This window comes from Oryza glaberrima, chromosome 2 (assembly GCF_000147395.1).
Source record: "Oryza glaberrima chromosome 2, OglaRS2, whole genome shotgun sequence".
NCBI lineage: Eukaryota > Viridiplantae > Streptophyta > Magnoliopsida > Poales > Poaceae > Oryza > Oryza glaberrima.
The window spans coordinates 20,929,929-20,945,814 of NC_068327.1; the positions used below are offsets into that span (position 1 = coordinate 20,929,929).

General features: G+C 38.0%; 2 protein-coding genes and 1 non-coding gene across 6 annotated transcripts; 1 reads left to right on the forward strand and 2 right to left on the reverse strand.

The window, feature by feature from the left end:
• Positions 1-818: 818 nt before the first annotated feature.
• Positions 819-11,600, reverse strand: LOC127763060 (chloride channel protein CLC-c-like). Of its 4 annotated transcripts, none has more exons than XM_052287640.1 (9): positions 11,501-11,600; positions 11,200-11,357; positions 6,332-6,678; positions 5,347-5,547; positions 4,712-4,889; positions 3,605-3,867; positions 2,894-3,163; positions 1,651-2,782; positions 819-1,046 (listed from the first exon to the last, which is right to left on the reverse strand). In XM_052287640.1, the coding sequence occupies exons 3-9, from the start codon at positions 6,586-6,588 to the stop codon at positions 933-935; spliced, it is 2,415 nt and encodes an 804-aa protein (XP_052143600.1). In that variant the 5' UTR covers positions 6,589-6,678; positions 11,200-11,357; positions 11,501-11,600; the 3' UTR covers positions 819-932. The 4 variants fall into 4 exon arrangements, with proteins under 4 accessions (XP_052143600.1, XP_052143597.1, XP_052143598.1 ...); XM_052287637.1 differs by having other exon boundaries at positions 11,195-11,357; XM_052287638.1 differs by having other exon boundaries at positions 11,195-11,357; positions 11,474-11,582.
• A 3,320-nt stretch (positions 11,601-14,920) lies between these two features.
• TRNAS-AGA (transfer RNA serine (anticodon AGA)) lies at positions 14,921-15,002 on the reverse strand. Its single transcript has one exon. It is a non-coding gene; the product is annotated as a tRNA-Ser (tRNA).
• Positions 15,003-15,011: 9 nt separating this feature from the next.
• Positions 15,012-15,709, forward strand: LOC127762873 (molybdopterin synthase sulfur carrier subunit). Its single transcript, XM_052287401.1, has one exon. It carries the CDS (start codon positions 15,138-15,140, stop codon positions 15,456-15,458), a length of 321 nt encoding a protein of 106 aa, XP_052143361.1. The 5' UTR covers positions 15,012-15,137; the 3' UTR covers positions 15,459-15,709.
• The last annotated feature ends 177 nt before the right edge of the window (positions 15,710-15,886 follow it).

Below are 15,886 nucleotides of genomic sequence, written 5' to 3' on the forward strand. Positions count from 1 at the left end.
ATCATTGCATATTATATGGGAAACTATTTTGATCCCTTCAGGGGATATCTCCTCGTTATTTGCATGTCACTCAAATGGTTATGAAAAAAATTAAAAAAATATTGAGAAGATGTATTAATATGTAATATATCACTCCACAAACATGTAAGTTCAGATTCAACTTTTACATCTCGTAAAAAAACAAATTAAACTACAGCTAATTAACGCATATTTACAGTCAAATTTGTTTTTTTGTTGCGAGATGTAGAAGATGAATTTGAACTTGTATGTTTGTGTAGTGATATATCATATATTAATACATCTTCTTAAATTTTTCCCTAACTATTTGAGTGACATGCGAACAACGAGGGGACATCACTCGAGGGATTAAAATCCACTCCCATATTATATGGCATCACAAATCAGTATTTTTTTTTATTATATCTTTCATGTTCTTTAGCAAAAGTATGTTAGTATATCCTTGACAGATGGAACTCTGATGAAAGGCTGGAAAGTACTCTTGACAAATCATAGTTATACAGAACAATGCGCTTATGATTAGAATGTCCATATAACACAGAAGAAAGGCACATGGCTAGAGGCTGTTTTATACCTTTTTAGGTTAACAAAAACTGGGATTGGCTTAGGTTCATTTTTCTTACTACTAGAAGTCTAGAAGTAGAAGAAAAATAAGGTAAAGCTAAGTTGATACCTACATTTTTTTAAAAGTTGAGAATTAATATTTATGATTTAACAAAAAATTGGTACTTGAGCAGGGCTGTCGGCTACATCAATTTTGGTCTGATTTCACTGTAAAAAAAACATTCAGGCATCTCAACTTTCAAATATGCCTTAGCACAACTTTATGATATAAAATTTCGGTGTTCCCAATGTTTGCTCTACATTTACAGAGCGCTTCCTGTCAGACTCAAAATAAGCAAAACGCTTAACAATCAGCCTCCCATCGATGTCGAGTGGAACTTGTGAGGATTGAGATTTGGGAACAGCCCGTGGATATGTTCTTCGACGAAATCATGCCTCGTGAGAATTCCGACAATGGGTGGCCTCTGCAGCCAACAGGAAAGGGAAAAAGACAATGTGTTGTCATACAAGTTGCTCCCTCAGTTTCTTTTTTTCATAAGGCGTATTTTAATTTCAGAAAGTCTTTAAGACTAAACTTTGACCATTTATTTCTCATAAAACATATTCCTAACAGATGTAAAACCAATCTAGTATGAAAGTGCTTTGAAATATGAATCTAATGGTATAAGTTTTATATACTAAACATACTTGTATGTTAACTAATAAGTCAAAATCTTTCAGGTCAAAATACGCTTAATAAAAGTGAATGAAGGGGGTATAATTTTCAAAACTAGCCTGTAATAACAAGACAATAGTACGTGTACGTGTATTGGAAAACATCGTATATGAGGGGTAAAGTTTGATCTTGGCATGTATTGAAGGAATAATGACCTACAGTATGACTTTAACTGCCATGTAAAAAATAAATTCTAGAATGCAGATCGCAGATACGAGATAGCGAATAGAAGCACAGAAATGATCTATGCAAGGTTAAGTAATTGAATCACTTGTAAGCATTCCTAAATCTTTACTGTTATTTCGCATGTAAGTGCATTCCATGCGTGACTTAATGAGTGTGAGAGTACTTACATCTGGTGTCTTTGGCACAACCAAAAGGTGCCTCAATCCTAGTGCACGGAATAGGATTGCAGCTTTTGCGAGTGACATTGTCTCAACCACCGTATAAGGTGAGGTGTTTGTAACGGGATGGAGATCCACATACATTTCCATCTCCTCATCAGTGAAGTCCAGGTCCTGAATTTTCAAGCCTTTCCCTGACCCTGGCTTGGCAAAATCAAAGGCACCGAATCTTTGAAGGACAAAGCTACCACTAGTTTTCAGCTGGTCTTTCATGAACATCTTGCCATTCAGCAAAACCAACAGATGAGACCTTGTCACGAGCCCGACCAATTCAGGTGCTTCCGTTAGAGGTGGCTCATCAACCACTGGGAATCCATTGTGGCCTGTGAACCTTAACGCATGGACAATGTTTCCCACCTTCTCGACACCTGAAAACGTAATAAGTGGGCCAGACACAACATCGCCAGCAACCAAGTGCCTCATGTATGGTTCAGCATGAGCCTCCATGTATGGCAAGCCTTTCATTACCACTATCTGATCATAAACTCCTTTATTAAAGTTATCTGCTATAGTCTTCGATATGAGAAGAACAAGCATGACCAGAGGGAGCATGGCCAGGTCGTTGGTGAGCTCTAGAAGGATCACGCAGACTGACACGGTCATTCTCATTGTTCCACCAAGAAAAGATGCTGCACCAAGAAGGGCAAAAAGACCAGGATCAAGGTCGGATATGGATCCAAGAAGTGTCCCCACTATGCGCCCGTATGTTGCACCAGCGAGAATAACAGGGATGAAGAGACCGGATGGGACGGCAACACCGTACGTCAGAATTCCAAGGCAGTACACAGCAGTGAAAAAGATGAAAAGGGTGGACATGTGGAACTCAGATTCAGTCCCATTGCTAAAGAGGTTGCGGATGGCATCATCATTTGTATTGAAAAAGAGTGATGCAAGATCATTGTAATGCCCTGGTGGACATTGAAAGTTCTTGAAGTTACCAGAGCGTCCAATGGTGGGACATTGCTCCACAGCATCCACGGGACATGGAGTGCACGCAGCAAGCCAAGGGAGACCATAAGAGCACATTGATGTGATAATTGATATTGTTATAGTGAGAAGGATCTTGAATGGAGCACCTCTCCTGCAGGAATATGAACAAAGCAGAAGATATCACATCTTAATTAGCAACACAAGCAGAAGAGGCTATTGCAAATCCATTTGTACCAATTTACAATTGCTACATAGTACTTACTCGTTTATGATACTGTAAACACGGAGAACCTTGTCCAAGAGAAAATTAAAAAGGCCTCCAAAGATTCCACCAATTATTCCAAGGATAATTATTGCTATTAGATCTGGAGTACTGTAGGTTGCAACAGTTGAACTGAGATCGAACATAATTAATCCACCTTGCCCAAAGAGACCGCATTTTCCACTACGACAGAACTCAATCAGAGATCTCAACACGACAGCAACAACAGCCGTTGTAAAGAACGCCCTCCACAAAAGAGCACTTCGCCACCTATAAAACAAGTTATGAAAAACTATCATTAATTGTCATGTTGGCATAGAAAGTTTTGATGACAAAAATGCAAATTAATTATTGATAACTATGGAATTATCAAATTCTTTTTGAGTTTAAATCTACTGATACAGCCATATAACTACATGTCCAAAGAATGGTTCTTGTCAAAAAACCAAAGACACACTTAACATCAATATTAGATACGAAAGATGCATACTTTCTTTGTCTCGAATATGCAATGAGCATATCATTGCATTAATAGAAGAAGAAAGATGCATACTGAAGCTGATTGCTGCAGACTACTATTGTTACAATTTTGTAAAATCCCAGTGATAATTTATTTCATAAAAAAGATATCACAGGAATGGCAGACAAGTCAAACAAAGAAAATGCTTCATTCAAAAGAAAATTTATAGCTTCCAAGGAAAGAACTGCTACCATGATGCTGCTTCCTCAAGAGCAAATAGGACACCACCAACAGGAGCACGGAAGGCAGCTGCCACTCCAGCTGCAGACCCGCATGTAATTAAATCCCGCCTATCCCTGTCATTCTTAAAATATCTTAGCCAATTACATGTAAGCCGGTACTTGCGGGATCCTCCCTGACCAAGCAAGTTGGCAATACATGCCCCTGTATGTACCATAGGACCTTCCTTTCCAAGTACAAATCCAGCTGAAACTCCAAGTATTGAACCAAATATCTACAAAGTAGTAGAACAATTAGAAGATGAGATTCTACAGAAACCAGAACCCACAATTGTTACTTGTAGAATTTGTAAAAAATTATCAATACAGACGTACATACCAACTGCAAACAGGTTCATAATACTTCCAACAATCAATTATAAAAACAGTCATATCCACTGTAAGATTTTCAAACTTAATCAGCTGTATAATTTTCACAAAGGGCATTCACTAGAATCTACTAGGTTTCTATCAGCACAGAAAAGTGAGAATGAACCGGCTATACCACTTTCTAAACCTGCAGCTACTAGTAGAAATCAGTAAAACAGTACAGTATTTTCTATTTTGTACTTTAGTAGTAGAATGACATTGGATATTTCAATTACAAATAGGCTCCATACTCCCTCCGGTTCCATATTAATTGACGTTTTGGACAAGGTTGTGGTCAAACTTTTTTAACTTTGACCATCAATAACTTTAAAAATATTTAGTTTAAAAGAGCTAGAACAACATATATAGATTTGTCTTTTAAAAGTAAACATGCATTTATTTATTATATATATTATAGTAGAAAAATAAGGTCAAAGATATATCTTGTAGACCGTGTTATTGTCCAAAACGTCAATTAAAATGAAACCGGAGGGAATATATCATTATCTCTCAGTGAAACTTCACACTACCCACGATCCCACAAAACATATGCACCAGGAAAATAAAAGGTAGAATACTTTGTTTTACGAAAATATTTATGTAATATGATATGAACAATAGTAAGCAATGGAGCTTAGCGATCCCATGATCCTATTTCACAAGTTAATTCTGGGAAGATACGCAATGCATCTGATTCTAAGTTAGATATACCTTCACAAAGAGCGTACTGGGGGCCAATATTGAATATGCATCAACTCCATTAAGATATGCTTTAACTTCGGGAATACCAGACCCAGCAGCAGCAGGTGCAATGTAAGCACATATTGCTGCCGCTGCAGCTGCTAAGACCAAATTGCAACCTCCATAAGCGAAAAATGCAGTTAAATACCTGCACTGGAAGCAAGCCACCATTGATTACTTCAAATAATTCCGCAGTTGTAAACTATTGAATATCTCATCTCTATTGATTATTTTGAATCATTACAAAGTTGTCATTAATAAATCTCTATTAGCAACTTCATATGCTCCACAGCTACGCATAACACAAGCTTTTCTACTATATCGACTCACTTGTTACTGCTTGCAACAAAGAAACCCTTGTTTTCTGAAGTAATGACAGGAGCACTGCCTACTGCAACAAAGAAACTTAAAAGACTGTTTTCCATGACCTTAGCAACATATGAAGCATTATCACAATACAATGTATAAAAGTGTAGCAAATAGCCGAATAATGTATTCTACAGCTGTGATGAGTTATAAATCATCAGCAGGATCTGAAGCAATGTACGGAAAAATAGCAAAAACAGCAAAATAGTTCTCCCATCAAATGCAAAATGAAACCTTACCTTTCCTTTAGCATAAGATTACCCGTGAGCAACAGTTTGAATCCAGCAATGTTTTCAACTGCAAGATTGTTGAAGAAGCCAACAAGTCCAGTCAACAGGCCAATAAGAAGCACCAAGGTCCACTTCAGAACAATGTACTGAAATATCTGCTTCTTCTTTCTTGATCGCCAGTCTTGCTTGAAAAGGTCGTTCTCAACAACTCTGAAACATAAAACATATGAAGGATGTAACAGATGGACTAAAATGTCTAATACAAATGTTTGATACTTGCATTTATCTAGGAATACAGGTTCAAGTTCACTTTGGCTTAAAAAAAAAGCCCTCTTTGGATCAAATTTTGGTTCTTGTTCATCTTAATTAATTAATACAGTTTTCCTCCTACATGATATTAGTATCTACACATGTCCTTTCTCTCTGCAATTCATTCTTCAGTTAACATCTCCCAAATAAGAAAAAAATCATCTAATGAACTGCCGCATGGTATTTGCATGAAATTTTATCTTTCAAATTATTGGTTCTGTACTATCACTGCATTTATTCTTCAAAAACAATGTCTAAATTGATTGATATAATCCATTGTAGCTTCCACCTCTTTTTTCTTACTTCAAATGAGCTCCTAGTAACTTCGTTTCCATACTCAATAATCACCCAAAGAAACAAAAGGGAGTACTGGTTATTTGAAGTACAAGCCAGATCAGCAAGGAGCTAGCTAAGGGAAAAGCTAGCATTCGGCTACCCGAGATTCGAGATTATGTGCTAACATCGCCTTGACTAATCGCTAATGACATAGAAACAAGAATCATGTTTTGCACTATTCCCCATCATTGAAACAGCAATAAAAGCACTTGAATTTGCAAGGTTAATCCAGTAAAGATCAAATATGTCTCCTAAATGCAACCGAACCACCTAATAAATCACCCATAAATGATGTAACTAAAAGAACAAAAGCATTGAGCAGATGAACAGAGGGCGCGGGAATGCGTACTCGTAGTCGAGGCTCTCGATGGGGCAGACGTTGGCGCCGACGATGGCGATCTGGGAGGTGGTGTTCATGGTGCGCTTCCGCAGCAGCGGCTCCCCGGCGCTCCCGCTGCGGCCGCCGCCGCTGTCGTTGTAGCGGAGCAGCGCCCCCGACGACGAGCCGTTCCGCCGCCACAGCCCGCCGGACCCGTCCGTGCTCTCGATGTCGTAGTTGTGGCTCCCCTCCCTCTCCGGCGCCCGGTGCTGCGACTGCCCCTCCATTCCGCCGCCTCCGCCGCTTTGGTCAGAGAGCTCTTCTTCTTCTTCTTCTTCTTCTTCTCTTCTCCGCGAGACTTTCTTTGCTTGGCTTCTCTGCAATGTATACAGGTTAGGAAGAATCCAAGAGGAGGCCAAGATTAATAATTATTATTAGAGGAAAAAATGATCATGTGTTTGATGATGGGAAATGATCTTAAAATGTTTTTGGATGTTTGTATATTTTAGAAAATCCAGGGGAGTTATCTTGTGGGAATAGTATGTTTTTTTTTCCTTTTCTTTTTTTTGAGTATACAAGTCAGAGGTATGTATACCTATCACACTTCTAAATGTGATTGGAGACATGCCACAAATTTGGCAATATGAAAATATTGATCATCTATTTGGTTTGTAGAAAAAAGCATTGTCCAATTGTTTTTTTTAAGAATTACATAGTACAGACACTCACAACGCACGCGCACTCACCTCACCCCTATGAACACACGCACGCAAACTCTGCCCCTACGAGCATCTTCGAGTGCTAGACCACAATTATTTGGCTTGTTTGAATTCCAAAATGCAACTTTGGCGTCAAACCATACAAAGCCCTTGCCCTTTTTTTTCTTTTTTTTTTTGCAATGATCAATTATTACCATTGGAAAAAAAAAAAGGGCAAGTCTAAGAATAACAATGAACTTTGAACGCTACACATGCATGTACTACAAAAATGCTCCGACTTCTATGGGCATTACGGTGGATTATGATAATCTCATTTGTACCAACAACTTTTACACATTTTGGTGTTTGGCTAACTGGTTTTATTTTAATTTATATTGCAAACGATATATTATAGTCTAAAAATATAAAAATGGGGAATCATGAAAATTGAAAAACATATTTTATCTATTTGTAATTCGATCACTGAATTAAAATACAATAAGTTCAAATTCCTACATCAACTTTAAAAATTAAGCAAAGCACAGCACAGCAACCACAAATTGAGCCTCTTGAGGCATATTAGTGGTGTATCTTCATGATCCTTACCTCGCCCTGTCTGACCATAAATATTTGATATTTAGATTCAATTTGATCAAAATTTTATAATTCTGGCTACCAATAATCCATCAAATTCTTAGTATTTTTTCTAAAAAAATATAAGTAGATTTGTCTTGAAATGTACCAACATAATATCATAAAATTATATCCATAAATTATTCCAATATAAAATTGATGGTTAAAATTTTAAAAGTTTGATCAGCAAGTGATTTATGGTCAATTTATAAATGGTTGGAGGGTGATTAAAGACGTTTTCCACAAATAATTCATTAAGGCGCAATTTGGAAATTTTTAGTTCAAAGTTTTGCTTTTTAAAAAACTGTAAATTGTCTGTTTTAGAAGATTGAATGTGCGTCAGACAAACAGAGAGAGAAGGCATTATGCGATGCGTGCTAGTCAGGACAACATGCGGATGCGGGGACCGGACGTTCAGAAATGGACGGCGCAGATGTGGCCCTAAAATACGGGCCCACCGGGGACTGGGCAACGAAGTACAAGCACACATGGCGACTGGGCCCCACTCCGCCGCCTGTGGGTCCCAGAAGCCACGTAGCGTTTGATTGGGAGGCTGACTGGCGAATGCAGATGCAGCCAGTGGATGCAAAATTGATACGTGTACACATGGATGGAATTTTGCTTGTGGGACCCACCAAACATCAACGTAGACTTTGTTTTTTTTTTGCCTGGTTTAGTTCCCAAAATTTTACCCAAAAACATCATATCGAATCTTTAGACACATACATAGAACATTAAATATATATTAAAAAACTAATTGCATAGTTAATGAGGAAATCGCGAGCCGAATCTTTTGAGTCTAATTAGTCTATGATTAGCCATAAGTACTACAGTAACATACATGTGCTAATGACGGATTAATTAGGCTCAAAAGATTCGTCTTGCGGTTTCCAGGTGAGTTATGCAATTAGTTTTTTCATTTGTGTCCGAAAACCTCTTCCGACATCCTGTCAAACATTCGATGTGACACCCAAAAATTTTCTTTTTACGAACTAAACATGCCTTTAAGCATCCAGATTCGGTAATCACCAAAACAAGGTCGTCCAAAAAAGTTCCTTTACACACTAACCTGCTATTTTCACAGCATATTGATCACATGCTTTAGGGTTTATTTGGTAGAGCTCTAGCTTAGAGCCAACCAACGGAGCGAAGCGAGTTAGAGTGAAATGGAAAAGTAAATTAGGGGATGGAGCAGGGTCGGGCCATTTCGTAGCTCCATTCCTGAACTAGATTTGAAAGTTGGAGTAATCCCAAATAAGCCCACACACTAGTACACTACTTCTCGTGGATTGCTCCAGTTTTATTTTGGCTACAGCAACAGAATTTTCATATGTTGTTTCCTTTTAGTACTTCACTACTTCTAGCCAAATGGAATCTCAGCTTGACATGGAATGCCCAACATTACTGCATTGTCATGAATATCATAGAATGGTTCTACAATTAGATTAACATCTTTAGTGAATTTCATATTTCTTGAAACAATATCATGATATTTGCGATTTAATTTTTATGTGTTTGTGTTACTAAACCACCATTGTGCTTATGAATATAGGCACATTGTTTTCTCGGAAATGATCGATATGTATCTTTTAGAATATTTTGAATTTAAGAAATATAAATAGGCACACATATTGTGTTTCAAATATGAAATAGTTTTCACGTTAGTGATGTACCAAATAAATGCTACAATGACATAGCATGCCGAAGAGATATTATTTTAAAGTAAGATATATGCGTGTTTTACTTTAAAAAAAAGCATATGCTTGTTTATTTTTAAAACAATCTTTAGAACCCTTAATATATAGGGCCTTTGAGCATATACAAGTAATAGCACTATATTTATTTTTGTCAATTCTACATCTAAACATTGGATCTCTTAATTGTTCTAATTAACTAGTTCAACCATAAGTTTAATACCAACACACAATAACATTTCAATGCTAGCCAACAGCATGCATGTGTGAGGCTAATTAATTAGAACCTCGTTCACCATTGGTATAATAAAATTTGACATAAGTGTGTCATGTGCCGGAGGGTCATCATGCGAATAACGTGTAACATCAATCATCCATGGATAAAATAACACAAACTTCCAAACCAGGATATGACCCCAAATATGTTTGGTCATTTGATTAATAGTTTACACATTAGGATACTATGGAATTCCAAGCTGGCTTGGAAAAAAGAATATGAAGACAATAATAGAGTTGCAACGCAACAAGGATGATGTAGGAGGAGGGGGACAAATGAGCCAGTTGGCCGTAAGTTGAATACTAATTTGAAACAAGATGGGTTGTCAATATTTCTTGGGTTATTTTGGTCATATACCAACCACGAAAAATGTGTGTATTAATATTTTTTTGTATTGGATTTTTGAAGTGTCAATTTAATTAGAGAATTTTCTTCTCCTATGTTTCTTTTTCACATTGAAACAAATGATAATGGATGATGTATGTGACCATTTTCACTTTGCCAAATGGGTTGATGGGTGTTATTGCATCGTGTGTGTGGTCGTAAGGGGATTTCAAAGAATTTATCAAACCAACGGGTTCATGAAAAAAAAAAGTAGGTAGAGATGTCCTAGTCTACCACATAAGCTATCATAGTTCGGCAAATTAGGTCACTGGTCATCATGAATCGTTAGACTAGTTTTATGTTTTAGGTTAGGTGTAATTATTAGAACTATAAATAAAAGGAACATGTTTGAATTTGAACTAATATACCGAGTTGTTTCTGAAAATGTATTGTTGAACTTTGTAAGTTAACCATAGCACATTTATTATGTAGCCCCTTGAGATACGAGGTAGGATCAGAGTACCTCTCAACCAGTTTTGGTAAGGAAGGTTTGGTATGCGTAGGATCGACCACCAGTCCATTCTTCTTGATGACGAAAGGAAGTGGGCCCACTGACTGAGAGATGGGCCGCAGCCAATGGCGTGCAGACACGTTGGATCCAGCTTGGCTTCACTATTCCACCCCCAATAATCGGTGATCCAATCATCCAAACCGAGATTGCCATCGTGCAAGGAGATTAACATACTCTAGGTAAATCCTAATCTAAACCATAATTAGGTTTTTTTTTCCCGAATACGTAAGAGAGTTGAATATCATTACATTAATCTATACATATTATATAAGTGTTACACTAGGAATGAGAAAAGGGCGTCCAAAAACACGCTAGCTAATGCAAGAATGGTTAGACGAAAATAATTGAGCTTTGAGCACAAAAATTATGACTTAATTGATTGGCCGAATACACCTTGGCGATCGAAAAGGCTGGATTGATTAATTTCTGTTGTCGAAAAAGAAACAAATAACAAAACAAGTGCGATCAAAACAAACTAAAAAAAACCCCAAAACAAACTAAAAAAAACCCCCAAAAGCATAAATTTGCAGCAAATTAAACAAGCTGCTGCAATGCTTGGGGAATTGGTAATATGGTTTCAGGGGATCGGAAGCCTGAAACAGTGAGGAAGAAGAGTATATTTGATATATGTAAGCTTTCTGCTTGCAGGTATCCAATTGTATTACAGATTTGCAGGGATGATGATTGTGTTCTTACCTTACAAAATTCGAGCCTTGGTTGAACTCAGATCATCAGGCCACAGTAAAAACTTCCCGAGATTCAGATCAAGATGATGATCCTCCTTTCTCTTCTACTGCCTCTCTGAAACTCTGAATCTCTCTCTCAAACTATTGCTTTATGTCTGGGTGCTTATATATATCTGCAGTTCAAGTGAGAGGCTGAGATGAGAGCAGGAGGGGAAAAAAAAAGAAAAAGAAGACAAGGACAGCAAGTTGTGGATGATGGGGGAGAGAAGTTTCTGAAGAAAATGCATACAAGATGGAGGAGAGGAACAGTAATAACTCAATAAAGAAGAGTGACAGAAGCCATCGATCGTCTGTAGAACGTAGCTTCACTCCATCGCTTTGGACTTGCCACACTCATTGCCCATCATCAGTATACTATTATTACTCCTCGCAAAAAAAAAGTATACTATTATTACTACTATATATCATGATGCAGTTGCGTGATTGATTGATTTCTTGGATTGGTTTGTCTTGCTCATGCCATGATTAATTTTTCTCTTCCGGGTTTATAGAGGACGTGCAATGTAAACATCCACGAATGCGTCGATGGTTATGGTCGTTTGAGCTACGGCTGATAAGTCACAGGAAAATAAATAAACAAACAATATTTTATAAATATTTTTTTATATCTATATGTTATTGGTAGTTTAAAATTCAATGCTGAGAAATAGATTATAATGAAAAAAATAAAATGCATTTCAAAATTAAATTTCGAAATTTTGCGCTATGGCTGGATAGGCTAGTAAGCAGCGTCGTCTTTACTAGGTTGTACTTCTCCTGGATATTACATGGACATAGGGCCTATTCACTTTTATGCCAAAAAAGCCTTACCAAATTTTGGCAATATCAAATTTTGGCATAGTTGTCTAATTGCTAAAATTTTGGCAATATTTTTTATATAGTTATCAAAATTTGGCAGCAAACTAAATATAGCTATTTTTTTGGTAACTTTACTAAAATTTGGTAAAATTTGGTAAGATTAAAAATGACATTAAAGTGAACAGGCCCATAGTATATACATGTACAGGAATAATCATGTGGCTCAAATGATCCAAATGGACAGCACTGATAGTGCCAAGACTATCGGCCCTATTGTTTGGCTCCTTCTTGGAATAAGCCGAACAACGTATTTGAAAAAAAAAAGTAATTTGTGAATAAAATTTTTATATATGTGTTCTTAGCTATGTAAAAGCAAAAGCTGGAAAATGAACTTGGATAAAAACAACCCTAAAATCAACTCCAAATTTAATGTTGAAATTTAAAATTTAACTGATAAGTATAAACGAAAAGATGTGGCCATATATTAATTCCTTTTCCACAACTGTATTGGTATAAGCAACTTGTTAATTAGGCGTTAATTCTTCAATTCGAGATTCTAATTATGCATATGATCCCGTATTGCTTTTTCTTTTGAACCAAAAGAAAGAATTTGGTACTGGTTGTTGCCACCTACGACTCTCGCGCACACTTGTTATGAATCACGCGAGCTGAGGTAGTTAGATGGTGATCCAAGAATTGAATCTTATCAATTAATTAATGGATGCCACCTAGATAGTGATGTGTGTAACACGCGCACTAAGATGGTCAAATCAAATGGCTGGGCATGTGGTATTTACTAATATTCAATCATAGTAAGGCTGAGTTTTATATAGCTGTTGGGCTTAGCTAGTTAGTGAAAAAAAATAAACAACTGATATAAGATAAATTTAATATCATTGTCTTTGGTATTAACATACGTGCTAATTCAATCTGTCCTTTTTTAGAATAATGTGATAATTAAATCTGTCCTGTTTTTAGCAAAAATAATGTGCTAATTAACAATATTGAAGAAAAAGATTATGAGAACGCCAAAATACACTAATTTTTTACATGAATAGATACTAATTTATCCTTGAGAGCTAGTACTTATCATATATAAAAGAAAAAAAGTTACACACATAGTTAAGCTCGTGAGAAGTTTGAGCTCGGCTCGACAAAGCTCGCAAGCTTGCAGCTAGGCTCGGGTTTGGCTTGCTAGGAGTTCGAGCCAAGCTCGAATTGAGTTTGAGCCAAGCCGAGCTCGAGCAGCTTGCGAGCCTTTAGCTTTTTTGACAGCCCTAACCAAAATTACCATAACCTTCTCGCAAAGAGAAAAAAAACACAGAACCTGTGCGCTGTAGTTACTAGCAATGAAAAAGGGTTCGTGCACAGATTTACGTTCCAGAATCCCTGTTTTCGTGATCAGTTTAGTTTAGTTTACGTCCCATAGCAGCAAATCCGGGCTCGAACTTGAGCGAGCCGGATCGATCCATCCACCCCCACGATCCACCACCATGCGCAAATCGGAGCTACCACCACCGCACCTTGCCTCTCGAAATTGGATCCTAAATTGAGGTCTCGAGTGACCCTCCCCCAAACTCTAATTGATCCTGCTGATGACGTGTAGGATGTGGAGGACGCTGCGGTCATCGGTGTGCCTTTGGAGCATGCTCGACTTCCGTGCTCACTAGTGCGACGCTGAGGTTGTAGGTTGCGGGAGGGGGATATGGGATAAAGAAGAGAGAAGATGTTTCACCGACACGTGCATCTTATGTGAGTTTTTATTTTGCCTCTGGCATGACGTCAGCTGAAACCATCATAAATACACTTTTGGGGGCTATGCTTGCACCAGTTTTGAAAGATAGGTATGTGTTATACCCATTTTGTGGTCTAAGGATATCAACTCTGGACTTTTGCACTAGCAAGAACTCCCTCCGTCCCATAATATAAGGGATTTTGAGTTTTTGTTTGTATTGTTTGACCACTCGTCTTATTTAAAAAATTTGCGCAAATATAAAAAACGAAAAGTTGTGCTTAAAGCACTTTGGATAATAAAGTAAGTCAAAAAAAAAATAATAATTCAAAATTTTTTTGAATAAGACTAGTGGTCAAATAGTATAAGTAAAAACTCAAAATCCAGCAAATTATGGGATGGAGGGAGTAGCAACTACCGATCGAAGTTACCAGCAAATATGGTCCGAAATTATCACTCTTACATGCCAAATTTATCAGCAACTACGAACGGAGTACGGAGATTGTCAATGCCAATGGACAAAAATTTACGAGCTACCACGGGATAAAATTACCAGCAGGTACGGGCCAAAATCACAAGCAGCCATTAAAGTGTAATTAATGGGCTTCTTTTCGATGGCTCTTGTTGGGCTTAATTAATGTTTGCGGAAATTGGGCTCTGTTTAATTTGTGGTGGGCCGATGTCAAAGGAGCTCAGGAGCAGGTTTGAAATGAAATGTGAAGCATCTTTGTATCTTACTAAAGTACGAAGTGAAAAATGCTGTGCAAACTGAAATGAAATTTGAATGTGAAGCGTCTTATAAATACTACTCCCTCTGTCCTATGATATAAGGAATTTTGAGCTCTGTTCCATGATATAAGGAATTTTGAGTTCTTGCTTTACACTGTTTGACCACTCGTCTTGTTCAAAAAAAATTTAGATTTATTATTTATTTTTTTTGACTTACTTTATTATCTAAATTACTTTAAGCACAAATTTTCGTTTTTTATATTTGTACAAATTTTTTGAATAAGATAAGTGGTCAAACAATGCAAATAAAAACTCAAAATCTCTTATATTATGAGACGGAGGGAGTAGTATAAACAAAAATGTTGTGCAAAATTGAAGAAAAACCAAAAAAAATATGCAATTCTTTTTTCAAAAAAACGTGGTCGGCAGGATTCGAACCTGCGCGGGCAAAGCCCACATGATTTCTAGTCATGCCCGATAACCACTCCGGCACGACCACGCTTGCTGTTCATCCTACTTCTCAAAGAATCTCATATCCCCGCAGTTTCACCGATAAATTTTTCACAATCCCATTGACCGCAGCAGCATCTGCAGCAGCGGAGCAGATCGGCATCCGCCGCTTCCTCCTCCGGCGATGGCGCTGGATCCCAAAGCCAATCACGCTGCCGCTGCTGCTGCTTCCGCCGACAACCCCACGGCGGCGGCGAAGGTGAAGGTGAAGGTGCTCTTCTTCGCCCGCGCGCGGGACCTGACGGGCGTGACGGAGGCCCCGGTGGAGGTGCCGGCAGGGAGCACGGCGGGGGACTGCCTCGCCCGGGTGCTGGCCGCCTTCCCCAGGCTGGAGGAGATCCGGCGATCCATGGTGCTCGCGCTCAACGAGGAGTACGCGCCCGAGGACGCCGCCGTCGGGGACGGCGACGAGCTCGCCATCATCCCGCCCATCAGCGGCGGCTGACAATCTTTCCACTTCTCCACCACCCTCCCCCCAATTCGAAGACACGGGGGCGCAAAGAGAGAAGAAACCACCGGTTCTTTCTTTTGCTTTCCTCTTCTTTCTACTTGTTTCCTGATACAATTTCAATCATACAATATACGCAAGTTTGAGTAATAAGCATCGCCTGTTTTCGCGATGATAATTGTTACTTGGCATCGTTGTCCTTCAATCATGTTGATGAATCTTGAATCACATTTCGATTTGAAGTGATATATGTGTGTGCTTCTTGTCTCTTGTGTGGACTTGTCTAATGACTAAAGCGGTGGTAAAGACAATTGAGATGAAATCATTGTCATGAAACAAAATCGATTTAAACTTCAGTGCATGATTGATCAGTGGGTTACTGATAATAATAAAGCTAAAGTTGGAAAATACTCCAAAAGTTGGAA